Below are 14,539 nucleotides of genomic sequence, written 5' to 3' on the forward strand. Positions count from 1 at the left end.
ACGAATTCTTTTGTGGAAAAATTAATTTCACCTATTGAAGGTAGGCTTGAAACAAAAATCTCGCAAGATCCAACAAAAATCAGTTGAAGATAAACATCATCAACAATATGAGAATCTCTTTGTTGGTTCAATTTGATTTAGATATGTGTGTATAAATATGTAATCTTTGTACATAATAAGATTATTGGAATATACAAAAATTTATAATGGTATCAGAGCTTACCTAGCGATCCTAAAATCGTCGTTCTAGAAAAATCTTTTGTCGTTCTCTTGTTGTTGCCTTCGGCCCTGGCGATGACACCGTTGAGGTTCAAAAGCGCTCGATAAATAGACGCACGAGGTTGCAACAATGAACTCAGCTTCAGTAGTGGACAAGGCAACTATAAGTTGTTTCTTCGAGGACCATATTAAATTCCCAAGATCAGTCATATTAAATTCAAGCATCATGTTTTTTTTTAAACCAGCAAACATAAATTCATCATTCCTAATAAATATAAGATCATCCACATAGAGACACACAATTAAGATCTTACCTTCATTTCCAATCTTGATGAATAAAGCATATTCACGGTGGCATTTCTCAAATCCTTATTTCATAAAATAGGACTCTATATGACTGTACCAAGTTCGTGGAGTTTGTTTAAGTCCATACAAAACTTTTTTCAGTATTAACATCTTCTGCTCATTGCCCTTCTATTCATAGCCAGGAGGTTGTTCGACAAATACTTTTTCACTTAGCTCACCATACAAGAAGGTTGATTTTACGTCTAATTGGTAGATTATCCATTCCTTTAGAGCTGCAAGATAAATCACCAGTCGAATTATATCTAACCGAGCTACAAGTGGAAAAACCTCAGTATAATTTATTTCATACTTTTAAGTATATCATTTTGCTACCAACTGGGCCTTGTACTTATCCACTTCTCCATTCTCATTGAGTTTTGCCTTATAAACCCATTTTACCCTAATCTTTTTTGCTTCAGCAGGTAAGTCTATCAACTCCCACATATCATTTCTCTCTATGACTTCTATTCCTGCATCCATTGTGTTTTTTCCACTTCATACTTTTCACAGCATCGCCAATTGAGACTGGATCATTGCCTGCAAACAAAGCTTGGTATGCAGTATTTTCTTCCTTAGAGAGTCCTTCTCCACTTTTGTAATCTTTCATCCAAGCTGGTGCCCTTTTGAGTCTTTCTTCATTGCCATTACTCCTATTTTTTTCATTTAACTCATCTGAATGATCACCCTCTATATCTTTTGTTGAATTGTCACGGTGATCAGCTTCAATGTTTCCTCTATTGTTATTTATTGTGAGAGATTCTTTGTCACTTCTCCCCAATCTAGATCAGCTATAATGGCTTCTTCATGACTCTTGCTCCAATCCCAATTGTTTTCTTCTTCAAACTTCACATCTATGTTTACTATTATCTTTTATGAACTGGAACATACGATCTGTATGCCTTCAATTCCTTACTAACTCCGAGTATAATACATCTTGCACTCTTGTCATCAAGTTTAGTCCTCTTATTATCAGGAACATGAACATGTGATCTGAAGCCAAACACCTTGAAATAATCAAGTGATGGTTTAGTTCCACTCCAAACTTGTTCTGGAGTTATGTTTTTAATTACCAAAATTGGACTTCTATTTAGAACATAGACAATCCAATTGATTGCTTCTGTTATAGAGTATAGCCACTGTCAGTTATCTACGTATGTTATTTTCTTTACAAATTTTTGTGAACTCATGTGATATAAATTCTCCTTCACGATCAGTGCGAAGACATATTATATATGAACTAGTTTATTTCTCAACATGACTCTTATAATTCTTGAAAGTAACTCATCTCAAAACCGACCCATTAGCGTAATGGGTCGGATTTGAATTTATGTACCTGACTCAATTAATAAATGACTCGAGTTTGGGTTTAGCACTAGCCAATGGTAATGGGTTTTTATATGTTTAGCCTGTTTAATAATCAGATTTAATTCGAATGAACCGTTTCAAACGGGTTTAGGTGTCACCACACGAATCCGACCCAAACCCGGTCCTCTGTCGCCTTCGCCTTTGAACAAGCAGTTGGCCGTTAATTCCAACGACTACCTTCTGTACATCTATTTCAAAAATATTTAAATTCCGCTTCCAGGCCCTCAACGCTCAAGGCCAAGGGTCGTTGGCATGTAGGTATCTTGGAAAGACCTTTAATTCTTTATTTTTTAGGGTTTCCTTGCCCTCCTTTCCGTACCTCCCGCGCGTTGTATGGGATCTCTGCCGTGTTCCTTGGTACCATCTCGTGATTGTCGAAGCCTTGCTCCGTAAAGCACCGCAAGAATGGCGGAGATCCCTACCTATAGGGTGCCAAAGTCAGTCGATTCGATCGAGACCTGACTATAAGCTCCAAATAGAACCTCTGCTCTTCACTTTCTGAAAAACTGTGGCAGTCCTGTTGCAACTCCTTTAGATCCGCTCATTCACGGGGAAATGGCTGCCACGGGAACCGGAATCTCGACTTTATTCAGGCCAAATCACACCAAAAACCGTTTTTTTCCATTGACGAACGGATCTTCCAGTGTTACGTTGTGTCGCAGTGTACTTTTTTGCCCAAATTGGAGAAGATCTAAATTTATTGTTAGGGCTGCAGTCAGTTTGGACGATGTCGCCACCTCTCAGCCTTCGCCCATTCCAAAGCCTCTTGAATTTGACGTGGTGTCCGAAGCGGAACTGAAGGAGAAGGGTTTCTTGGGTCTGAGAAAGACTAAGCTGGTGTGCACGGTGGGCCCAGCCTGTAGTTCTCTGGAAGAACTGGAGCGCCTCGCGAGAGCTGGGATGAATGTTGCTAGGCTCAACATGTGTCATAACACAAGGGAATGGCATCGAGATGTGATTAGGAATGTGAAGAAACTGAACGATGACAAGGGATTTTGTATTTCCTTGATGATGGATACTGAAGGAAGTCAGATGAATATGGTGGATATCGGGGGTGCTTCTTCTGTTAAAGCCGAGGTAGCTGTTCCTCTGCCTTGCTGTTTCTACCATTATGTGAATAATAATGCGAGAGTTTGTTAGTCTAGAAGTGATGGGATTTTGTACCTTCTATATTGACGCTCTCCATTTAAGAATTTTGCTGCAAACGATCCTCTGGCGCCAAAAGAGCTTGCCCTGCATCTAAGATCGTCCGGGTTGTCCATTTTGCTGACTTTCCAGTAACTGGGAGGATCATTTTATCTAATAATTTACCTATGCTTTAAGTTAGGCGCTTACAACTTCATACTGGTAAAAGGATATTCGGTTTTTCAGAATAGTGCAAATATTTGTTCCCGTATATCAGAGAAGAACTCCTCTTCATAATTGAAATTCAGCTTGATAATATATTTATGTTTGAATCTAAATAGAAGAACTTCTTGTTTCTACTTGTGCTGTCTTCATCGGAAATGCATCATATTTCTCTCTTATGATATTTCAGGATGGGTCGATTTGGTTGTTTACTACCCAAAAGTCTGACAGGCCTCGTCCATTTACAGTTCAAGCAAATTATGAAGGATTTTCAGAAGGTAAATAATCGACGGGAGTATAAAAATCTCTTTTTGAACGCATGGAAAATGAGAGAAATCCCCTCATGTCAATGCTTTTCATCTAATGTCTTATAAGCAGGAGTTGCAGTCGGCGATGAGCTTGTCATAGACGCTGGAATGGCAACTTTTGAAGTGGTTGAAAAGGCTGGCAGTGATTTAACCTGCAGGTGTACAGATCCTGGTCTGCTTCTCCCAAGAGCGAAATTGACCTTCTGGAGGGACGGGAAACTTGTTGGGAGGAATGTCGGTCTCCCAACTCTATCAACCAAGGTTTTGTTTATATGATTAATTTTTTTTGCATTTTTTTTATCTGTTTATTTCTTTATTTTTAACTGTGGCAGTGCATTCATGAGGCCGAGATAAATGTAAGGTCGATCAAGAATCTAGGACAGACTTTTATTTTACTGAAAGTGGGCGTTGTCTTTATGGATCTACTTAGGTCAACAATTTGTCCTGTATACTGTATTTGTTTTGAGCATTTTTAAATTTTATCTTGGTTGAGATGTAGGACTGGGCTGATATCGATCTTGGAATCTCTGAAGGAGTTGATTTTATAGCTGTGTCACTTGTAAAAGATGCCAATGATATTCAGCATTTAAAGCAGTATCTGTTAGCAAATTCGTTCAAGTAAGTGAAAAACATTGCCCAATGCCAAATTTTCCTTCTTCGATCTTCTGGGGTTTGTCCATCTAATCATTAGTAAAATGCCTGTACCAGGCTGTGTTAGTTCTTCTTTTCAAAAAAAGATCTGGGTGAATTCTATGCGACTATTTTCCCATTCCAAGAGCTAGTTGATAAGTTTTGAGAGTGCATTTATCATTTAAATACACTAGATTCCCTACTATTTCATACTAAATTCTTAGAACTTGAGACATTCAAATTAAAGGAGTTTCTCATCTCTCAGGTCCATCAGAGTTTTGGCAAAAATTGAGAGTTTGGAGTCCCTGCAGAATCTAAAAGACATCGTTGAGGCTTCTGATGGAATCATGGTCGCACGAGGTGATCTTGGAGTGGAAGTGCCTCTTGAACAGATACCAACTGTGCAAGAGGAAGTTACCCGCATCTGTAGGCAACTAAACAAGCCTGTCATTGTGGCCTCTCAGCTCCTTGAGTCGATGGTGGAGTATCCAACGCCTACTCGTGCTGAGGTATTTCATGAATTCATATGAATGAAGAACGAAGAAGATGGATCTTTAAAATAAAAAGGTCATCCTAGGTTGCGTGAGCTTCCCTAAAAGTTTGAGTGTCTACAGGAAATAACTACTGCCGTTCTGCCTTGAAAAATGTTTTTGGATGTGGACCTACACATAAACCTACTGGTTCAAAATGCATGCTGAAACCTTATTTTTCTATCTTGTTACTATTAGCTACCTGATATATTGTTCATGTTTCACAAGAACTATTTCATTTCTTCTTTCTTCTTTTTTTTGAATGTTAAAAAAAAAGTTAAACCCATACTCTGATAAAACTTGAACTCGAGACTTCACAATAGAAACCCCCAATGTGCCGATTGAGCGAAGTGTCAAATTCGTGACCACATTTTCATTTATATAGGAACTTGGTTTTGAAATGGTAGGTTGCAGATGTTTCTGAAGCTGTTCGACAATATGCTGATGCTCTGATGTTATCTGGTGAGTCTGCAATTGGTGCATATGGTGAAAAAGCTCTTTCTGTTTTGCGAGTGGCTGGTGAAAGAATGGAACTTTGGAGTCGTGAGGAAAACCAGCAAAGCCTTCTGTCTGAATGCCAACTTGGAGTCTCCTTATCTGACCGGATTGCAGAACAGATTTGCAACTCTGCTGTGGATATGGGTATGACTTTTTCCCCCCCTTATCAGTCAGCGGTTCCTCTTCAGTCACAGCAGAGAAGTAGAAAACTGAATGTTGCTAATGTCAGGTTAGAAGTAAAAAACTAAATGTCTAATCGCACTACTTTGTTTCTCCCTGAGGATTATGTAATGTGCTTCATTAATTAAGAATTGCCAAAGGTGTGAAACCACCTAACTGACTATACCTTCCTATGATCCAAGTCAGGCAGGCACTCACAGGCATTATTGAATCTGTTAGGGGTTTTCTGATCTCTACTTGGGCTCGTTTCCGTTCGAGGCTGCACTTTGTAATGAAAGTTAATACCTAGCTTGAGTAATTCTGGAAGAAAATAAAACATCGAAATTTCAGAATGCTAATATTACTACTCTCTCTCTCTCTCTCTTTTACTCTCTCTTACAGCTTTTCATGTGCAGCTAACAACCTTGGAGTGGACGCTATCTTTGTTTATACAAGAAATGGAGACATGGCTTCTCTTCTTTCACGTAATCGTCCAAATCCACCGATATTTGCATTTACTGACAAAAATAGCACAAGAAAGGGTTTGAATTTGCACTGGGGTGTGATTCCACTTGGAGTTGAAAAACTATCAGACAACATGGACGATAACATTAGGAGAAGTTTTGATCTCGTAAAGAGTAGAGGACTGGTGAAAGATGGCGATGTGGTTTTGGTGGTTTCAGATGTAGTACCCACGATGGCAAACCCTTCAACTTTTCAGACAATTCTAGTGAGAACCATCGGTTAGTCTAATTTAACTGTGAGGTGTGATAAAGGGAGGAACCTTTCATGATTCAGTTTTAGTGGCAGAGCCATGCTCAGAATTTGAGGAACTGCTTGAGTTACAGTATTTTCAATTTAACTGCTATCTGATATTGGTAGTGAAACGAAGTTCTCTGGATGGGGTAGTTTGATTCTGTGATCTGTTATTTATTTTTCTGCTTTTATAAAATTGCTTCTTGTTTTGTTCATTGCTTAACTACAGACTCTTGGCTACATTGAGAATAAAGCTGGCAATTTACATGATTACCTGTTTTACTCCCTTACCATTCAATAAATTGATATAGGAAGTGGTTTGGGAAGGGTGGAGCTATGCCCTCGTTTCTAAATGTTCTAGTGTTGCAGCCCCAAGGTTGTTGCAGTTAGTATATCTTAGAGAGAAGTTGGGCTATAAATGTCCATGTTTTTTTATATTATATTTGAATGTGAATTTAAATCCACCTTGAGTATAGGACTTATCTTATTTTATCATTTTTCATGAGAAAAATGAAGTAGATTGGGAGATGGAAGTGAAGAATTCTATGTGAAAAATGGAATATAAAATGGATTTTTAAAAAAATAAAAAAATAAAAAATAAAATTAAATTACCTAAGCATTTCAAAGTGTTGTTGAAGTAACTAGGTTTGAGCTTCTATAATTAGAGAAAATTGGCTAAATTCATGGAAAATTCAGTGTGAGAAAGATGATCATGCCATATTTATTTAGTTATTATAAGTTTAAATTAAATATATACTGAATATAAAAATTTAATAAGGATAATCATTTTTTGAGTGTAGAGGTTGGTCAAGAGATAAATCCAAAGAATTCCTTCAAATATGAAAATTGAATATCTAAAGAGGAATATAATAAAAATATATAAACAAATAATTTTAATTTTTTTTGATTGGCTTACAAAAAAAATTATATTTATTTATTTTTTTGAAAATTGTTGGAAATGCCATAACTAATCAATTATTGGTCGTTAAGAGGGTGTGAGTATAATTTCGTAAACTTTTAGGGGGTCAATGAAATTAACCCACAAGGAGAGAGAAAAACTGTCTTCAGCTCTTACTGGAGAGAGGGACGACGAAGGGGGTGAGAGAAAAAACTCTCCCTTGCACGCCAATTTGTGGCTACGATCGAACAAGCAACAGTAGGATACGAACAGAAGCAAGAAAAGGCTGTGACACTCGAATTATATCTGCTTCTCTTATATTTCCTTTAAAGCAATGAACTTCTCATTAGATTGACCCTCGGACTTCCTTTCTCTGGTTGAAAAGAAATGGCGTCTTTGCAGATTCCGAAATCCAGTCTCTTGCCGTTTCCAGGCGGCAACAAGAATCTTAGACGAAAATCGAGTTTCTTCTGCTCCGAGTTTAATCTCAAGAGGTTGCAAAGGCGCTGGGGCTCTGGATACTCGGTCAAGAGATGGCGTGGGGTTTGTTGTCGGAGTCAGGAGAACGAAAACGAATCAAATGGTACTTTGTACTTGGATTTTTTCCTCTCGTTTTCTATATCTGGTTAAATCGTAATAGCTTATCAGTTCCTGGCATTCCGTTATATTACAGGCTTTTTGCTTGTTTTGCTTTGAACTACACACTTGTCTTTACCGATTAATATGATTGACACGTAAAATATCACCAAGTTTATTGCGTCCACCAGTGTGAGATGGATCGATTTTCCAATTCACTGTTACTCCGCGCCACTGTTTCCACCAAACGTTTGTACTTCGTTGAACTGTTGCTGTGCTGGTATCTGTGTGTCAGCTAATTGCAAGTAAGAAATAAGGCCAATACTAAATATCAATCAAGAAACTATTTAGTACCCAAAACATAAACACAGCCATAAAGGTATAACCAATCAACCACATAGAAAACCCAGTAATGTGATGGGAAAAGCACGGGGCAAATCCAAGAACAATGCCTTATACCAATAAGGGAATAAGAAAGTGTTTGCTTTCGGGAATTCACATATAGCTTGAGGTTTAAAACTTCTTTGAGACAAAATTATGAACTTGAAGAAAACACAAGTTACCTCACACTTCTCAATGCAAAAATATCTTTTGTCCCAATAACCTCTTCCAATTGCTTGGGAAATACAAAATGGATAAGAAAGTGTTTATAACTAGTTCCATAATGCAAACATATTATGTAGTTTAGAGAATCTACCTTAAAAATGGTATTAGATTGTGCAAAACAATAAAAAAGGAAGCCTCCTTTTCTTCTTTCTTTCATTTTCTCCCTTTTCCTGTTCTTATTTCTTCCTTTACATTCTCTCTCATGTTGTGACCTCTCTCTTGCTAAAAAGAGTGGCCAGTTTTACCCTTCCTCACCTTTTATCTATTTCCAAGTTTGCCCCCCTCAAATTAAGGGTCATGGATTTTGGAGGTCCCACGTGGGGATGGAACCCACTGTAACTCAAACACTTCTACCATGTAAGTATATTTTTCCTTGAATTTGTTTATTCCATTTCCAGCATTTGGCTGTTGCCTATACCAGCATCTCTGAGTCAGTGCCATTGTGATGATGCATCTTCCCTATCTCTACTAATAGCTGTCAATCATAAAGATGTGCTATCAACAGTTTATCATTCATCTGAAAACTAATCCCATCTGAAGGATGACGGTTGAAAGTTGGGGCCAAGTGTTTTATTTTGCTTCATATACTAACAAGCTTTAGATGATCACGGGGTGCCTTGAAGATCATGCTACGGCTAGAGGGTGGAGTTGTTTAATCTGCAAAAAAATTCTATGCCCATTCAATTGAGGAACACAATCTATTATGTTTTTTTTGTGACTTTCCAAGTTAGATCTATCTTCTCTTATTTGTTGCCTTTTGATTCTATGCTAAATTTGGACTCAAATCACTTTTTTTCCATCCTCTTAGTGCCCCAAACTGTGCAAGAGTTGTATGAAACCCATTTAGCCTATGAACTGAACGTGTTAGTGTATGTGGAAAGTAGGAGTGGTCCTCACTTCATGCAGGAAAACATAATTTACTCAAGCCTAAAGTCAGAGAAAGCTGATTACCCTATGAGACTTTACCACAAGAGGTTGAAATTCACTTATAGTAGGAGGTCTTATGCTCCAGTCTCACCAGGGGATAAAGGGGACGAGTGCACGTGTATGGTGTACTTATAAGTTTGATTTTATAACATAATCATCAATTAAATATAAAATAAATATATAGGTATTAATAAATTAAAAAACATTAAAATACTGAAGTTATTGATTATATATATTATATATATTTAAGCAATTAATTAAAAATTATTTCGTGATTTAAATAATAAATAAAATTTATCAATAAATATTTTTAAGAGGCAGTAATAAAAATAATATTACATTTAATTCAACTTAATTTTTAAAAAATATGCAGGGAAAACCTCCTACCACAAGAAACAGGAGGGCTTTCTCCCTCTAGTCAGAGGGAGACGAGAGGGGAGGTTCTTTTCTTCATGTCACCACCTTCCCATTTTGGCAACAGGAAGGCAGCTAGAGAAGTAAGGCAGGGGGCAGGGGGCAGGGGCAGGTGTTTCCCCTGTCCCTAGCTCATTCTCATCCAAAAATGAAGAAGAATGAAGAAGGAAGAAAAAGGAAGAAGAAAGAATTAGGAAGAGGGTTGGAACAAATAAGAACCAATGATGGAATGTGGCAATTCACTTGCCATCATTTAATGAAGGAACTAAGTGATTCACTTTCACTTTCCTTGGGTGAAGTGAATTCTTTTCTGCCTCCCCCCCTTCCCAAATATTCCTCATGCACTAACATGTTTTTGATTTCTTACTCAAGAGAACTTGCATTCCCCTCCACTTTTGGTTGCTGATTTGTGGTAGTTGCATGGTGCAGTGATGATAAATAGTAAATTGTTTTTTTTAAATGATAAATAGTAAATTGTGGAAGAAGAGGATTTGGTGGTTATGATGTAATGAATAACCTTTTCTAGAATGATGTCTGCCTTTTCTGATGTTTCTAGTTTCTTGTTTCATAACTAGTGAGCTTCAATTCTTGAATTAATAAAATTAGACAAATTTTGCATTCAGCCCTGTCATGAAATCAAATCTAGAGGACAATTTGGACTAAACGTAGTCATTATAATCAATATTCCATCAAGTTCCGCTAAATAATTGATCAGTAGGAACCTAAGGCTGCTCCTCTGCAGTCTTTACCCTGTTTTATCCCCTTCGACGTTGGTCACCAATCTTTTCTCACAATTTGTCTACAGAGATTTTACATTATTTGATTTAATTATCCATAAAACAACAGGATTAACATAAAACTTTTCCAATCCATTCCCCTTGTAGGTAAAGTAATATATCAGTAGTGTTGTATGTTTTATCAACATAGGTGGAAAACTAAAGAAAAGATGGTAGGAAGAGGAAGAAATAAAAGAGTGGGAGTTTTTTGTTGTAAATTTTTTTGGAGAACATTATAAAGGGGGAGATTTAAAAAGTTCATATATATATGAACTATCTTGTAATAGGTCATACATTCTTACAAAATCGTAAGTTGAAAACCATTAGCTACAAGAATATTGAATGAACTTGAAAGAAATCACCAGTTGTTGCAACTATTATTAACATTAGGCAGTGAAGAATCAGAAGAACTTATAGGGTTGATACAGCAGGTTAAAAAGATTTACATGAAAGGACCAGGGGCAGACTTAGCAATATGGGGAGCTGAAAATGCTGAGCAATGCACCACAGCATCTTTTTAGCCTCGTATTCAATTAACATGCACTAAAAAAAGCTTGCGTGGTAGCAAGTGATGGAAATTTGTCTATCCAACGAAAGCCTAGTATTTCCTTTCGACAGCAGCTCAAGAGAAAATTCTGACATGTGATGAACTAGGCATGAAAGGGCAACCGATCATTAATTACTCAAATTATGTGGGCAGAAAATAAAAAATACTAATCATCTGTTCCTGCATTGTAAGTTCAAAACTTTGAAATTTGGGCTATTGTTCTCTACACTGGCATTTGCTTCCACAAGACATTTCACAATTCCTCATTCAAAACCATTCAAGCCTGTTCCTTAAAAAAGGCAAGGTCCTACCGAAAACTTCTATGGCCGCTGTCTTTTGGCACATCTGGAGAGATCTTAAGGCAAGGACTCTCTCGGGCACACAAAAATCAATTGAGGAATAATACAGTATAATTCATTGTATCCATGCATAGGAGCATGCTTTAGGCACCAGGTAGATCATTCTCCCTCTCTGATGGCAACTTGGTCTCCTGCTTCTGCTGATTGGCAAAATTTATTTAGATGGGAGCTCCGTAGGAAACTGGCAACCAAATAGATTACGAGAGTTGGTGGGACTATCAGATACAGTTCTAGCCAAACATTGCTAGCGTTCTCGGGGTCAACGGACAAATGGTCTCAGTGGAAGCAGAACTAAAAGCTCTATTCACAGGAATATAGCTTTTCTTGCAATATTTCACCAAATCAGCGATGGTTTGGAGGAACCTCAACTCTTTTGATCAGTTGATTCACAAAGCAAGCTTCTCCCCCATGGAGCAAATTTACAAGCAATCATTGACTTATGTATTTATATGCAGATTGCATGGCAGCACACTTCTTGTGCTGTTAGCTTAGGTGATAGACTGGCTAAGGAGGGGGCATATTGCCCCTCTTAACGATGGGGAGTTCCTTCCCCCTTTTTCTGAGGCTTGTGGCCCTGCATCTCTCTTCCCTTGTGTACTTGTTTCATTGTTTTTAATGAAATCCTTAAAATCAAGAGAAAAAAAAAACTCTATTCAGAGTTATACACAAAGCAAAATCTCAAATTTGTGGTTTTATTTTCAATGCATCCACTATTTTTCTTTCTCAATGAATCTGCCGGAAAACGGAAAGAGGAGAGCAGTTTCTTCTATGAATCTTCAAAAGCATTCATGTGCTACTCTGATCTTTGTCTCATGCGACTATGCTTCTCTCTCTCAAGCTTACGTCCTTGGAGTTGATGGTAGAAGATCATTTGAAACAAATTGGAGATTAGTTTTCTCTTGGACATCTGCTTAGGTCTTCTGGCTGACCGTTTATTTTAGTTGATTCTGTGGCATTCCATGGTCCATGCTTACTTTTCTGTGATTTTGTCCAGTTGAACCTGGTGGTCTAGTCTTGCAATGAAAGAATTCTTTAAACTTCTGGATTTGTATTTTCAGGTGAAGAACCACCTGAGTCATTGTTTATGAAGGAACTCAGGAGAAGAGGCATGACCCCTACACTTCTTGAAGACAGCAATAGAAGCCTCTATGGACTACCTGAGGATGAGCTAAAGGTGAAGGAGGATGACAGAAGCATCCCCAAGAGAAATGGTGTTATCTCAGCAGATTTTGAGAAGAGCCTATCCAACCAAAGGGAGCGTTCTGTAGCATTAAACAGTGAAGGCCTTGAGGTTTGATGCATCTTCCTTCAGCTTTTATCACTTGTCCCTATTTACTGTACCTACGAATACTGGGTCATGTACTTTGAAAGAGTGGTAGTTGCATATGTTAGGAATATTATTTGTCACCTGGATTTCATTTGTTCAAGTGGTAAAGTATTTTCTCTGCACCTCTCCTACAGAACTGGGTTGGTGCTTTGAAAAAGAGAAGAGGCTAACAACATATCACAAACAAATGAAACCATTTTCTTGTGTAAATCAATTGAAAATCGCTTGCTTCTAGTTTTGCTATACGAGACACAGTTATCGAGGAGAATCTTTATCCAATGGAGCTTGTGTCTCAACTGTTGAACGTAGTTTGTTGACAAGGAATCTACATCCATGCTAATACTACTTGGAGTAGGTTTAGAAGTCTGTCTAGTTATCAGCTGATTCATGTTGTGTAATGTGTGAAGGTTCTGTATGAAGTTATCTGATGCAATCTGCCTTCTTCACGTGGGCATGAGACTGATTGTTATATTGGAGTTAGAAAGGAAAATAAAAATTGAACACTATGCAATCTTACTGTGAGGTCTTGGGCTCAAGTCTCACCAGGGGTTAATGTGATATTCGTACGTATTCAACATTAAAAAAAAAAAACAAAGATTTGTTTTTTTGCTGTTACGTAGAGGCTTCTTTTTATATGGTTCAAATTTAGGCATGCTCTGTTTATATTTATTTTGCCTCAATATTGTAGGACCATTTTCATTCTATTTAATATATCGATCTGTTTATTATCAAATGCAGGGTTTGATTCCACGTGCAAAGCTTCTGCTAACAATTGGAGGGACCTTTTTTTTGGGGTTTTGGCCTCTGATTCTTGTCACAGTGGCATTCTTTGCAGCTCTATACTTGGTAAGTGTTGTTTATATATTTTTCCCTGTTATATGAAGCTTTTATCTGTATATCTTTGTCTATTACATATGAAGAAGTTTCAACTTCTGATCGTTCTACTGTGTTAATTAAATGTTTTCAGTATTTTGGTCCAAGTTTTATTCACGATGGAAGTAACATGCCTGTATCACCTCCAACGTATATTGACCGATACAAGCTACCAGAGGATGAGAGGTTGTCAGAGTCAGCTCCAATGATCAAATGAATTACCGAACAGTTCAAAGATCCCCCTTTTCCTTTTGTTTTGTTTTACAATTCTCATGTAATATTCTTTTGCCTTGTAAAAATCCTAGTATCCGTTCCTTCTTCGTGAATGGGTATAGTGGACTTTAGCTATATAATATGTAATTAAATGTCCTCTTCAAAGATGATATGGCTGTTTTTGCAGGATTAACCTCTGTTTTTATGAAGTGATCTCTTGCTCTTTGACATTATTACTTCTAATCTCTGACAATATGACTGCGGGAACGTGATCAGGCAGAAGGGTCCAGCCAGAAGGAACCAGCTTGTTCTTAATACATGTCTATCAAGTAGTGGAGGTATATCTATTAAAACTGGTTGGCCCAGTTGATTTTGTGCTTTCACTCTGTGACCATTCCCCGTGGGTGAGCCGAAACATGTTCTCAATAGGCTAACTTTTTTATTTTAGGGGGTGAATATGCTGCAGTTAGATAAAGTATTTTTACTAAGAAAAAGGATTCAATCAGTGGCCAAATCCAGTTGAACAGGTTGAGCATAAGACAAATAATAAGGCTTTATATTTTGCCCCCATCAAACGAGAGTCTACAGGTGGTTTGATCTGCCATTTTTGAAAGTGGTCGAAAAATCCATTTCTTGATTGTACTTGATTGATTACATGCTAAACTTGTGTCATCTAACTTTCGATCAATAGTTAGTAATTAGTAAATCATTCTTGAGCTTAAATTTTCAGATTTATTATTTGATTGAGTTGCTTCTTCTTCTAGAGTTTGAATGAAATAGTACTTTTATTTTTAATTTTAATTGTATATTCTTTAATGAATTTTCCTTAAACCTCAAAGATGATCAATCGTTTGACCCTTTCAGAT

At 37.3% G+C, this 14,539-nt stretch overlaps 2 protein-coding genes across 2 annotated transcripts; both read left to right on the top strand.

Moving 5' to 3' along the window:
- Window positions 1-2,178: 2,178 nt before the first annotated feature.
- LOC137953655 (pyruvate kinase isozyme A, chloroplastic-like) lies at window positions 2,179-6,427 on the top strand. Its single transcript, XM_068801111.1, has 7 exons — window positions 2,179-3,006; window positions 3,467-3,554; window positions 3,655-3,845; window positions 4,084-4,202; window positions 4,480-4,723; window positions 5,152-5,386; window positions 5,818-6,427. The coding sequence occupies exons 1-7, from the start codon at window positions 2,485-2,487 to the stop codon at window positions 6,147-6,149; spliced, it is 1,731 nt and encodes a 576-aa protein (XP_068657212.1). The 5' UTR covers window positions 2,179-2,484; the 3' UTR covers window positions 6,150-6,427.
- An 836-nt stretch (window positions 6,428-7,263) lies between these two features.
- LOC137953953 (uncharacterized) lies at window positions 7,264-13,836 on the top strand. The gene is made up of 4 exons (XM_068801522.1): window positions 7,264-7,638; window positions 12,319-12,551; window positions 13,326-13,433; window positions 13,555-13,836. The coding sequence occupies exons 1-4, from the start codon at window positions 7,443-7,445 to the stop codon at window positions 13,675-13,677; spliced, it is 660 nt and encodes a 219-aa protein (XP_068657623.1). The 5' UTR covers window positions 7,264-7,442; the 3' UTR covers window positions 13,678-13,836.
- Window positions 13,837-14,539: the final 703 nt, after the last annotated feature.

The sequence above is a fragment of the Aristolochia californica genome, unplaced genomic scaffold (assembly GCF_029961685.1).
Source record: "Aristolochia californica isolate CCGP_79_NKW_82.1479 unplaced genomic scaffold, dmAriCali1.0.hap1 SCAF_16, whole genome shotgun sequence".
Taxonomy (NCBI): domain Eukaryota; kingdom Viridiplantae; phylum Streptophyta; class Magnoliopsida; order Piperales; family Aristolochiaceae; genus Aristolochia; species Aristolochia californica.

Coding starts and splice junctions, on each gene's coding strand:
- LOC137953655 (XM_068801111.1), top strand. CDS start 2,485: ATGGCTGCCACGGGAACCGGAATCTCGACTTTATTCAGGCCAAATCAC. Junction 3,555..3,654: donor TTATGAAGGATTTTCAGAAG/GTAAATAATCGA, acceptor TCTTATAAGCAG/GAGTTGCAGTCGGCGATGAG. Junction 4,724..5,151: donor CAACGCCTACTCGTGCTGAG/GTATTTCATGAA, acceptor TTGAAATGGTAG/GTTGCAGATGTTTCTGAAGC.
- LOC137953953 (XM_068801522.1), top strand. CDS start 7,443: ATGGCGTCTTTGCAGATTCCGAAATCCAGTCTCTTGCCGTTTCCAGGC. Junction 7,639..12,318: donor GAACGAAAACGAATCAAATG/GTACTTTGTACT, acceptor TTGTATTTTCAG/GTGAAGAACCACCTGAGTCA. Junction 13,434..13,554: donor TCTTTGCAGCTCTATACTTG/GTAAGTGTTGTT, acceptor AAATGTTTTCAG/TATTTTGGTCCAAGTTTTAT.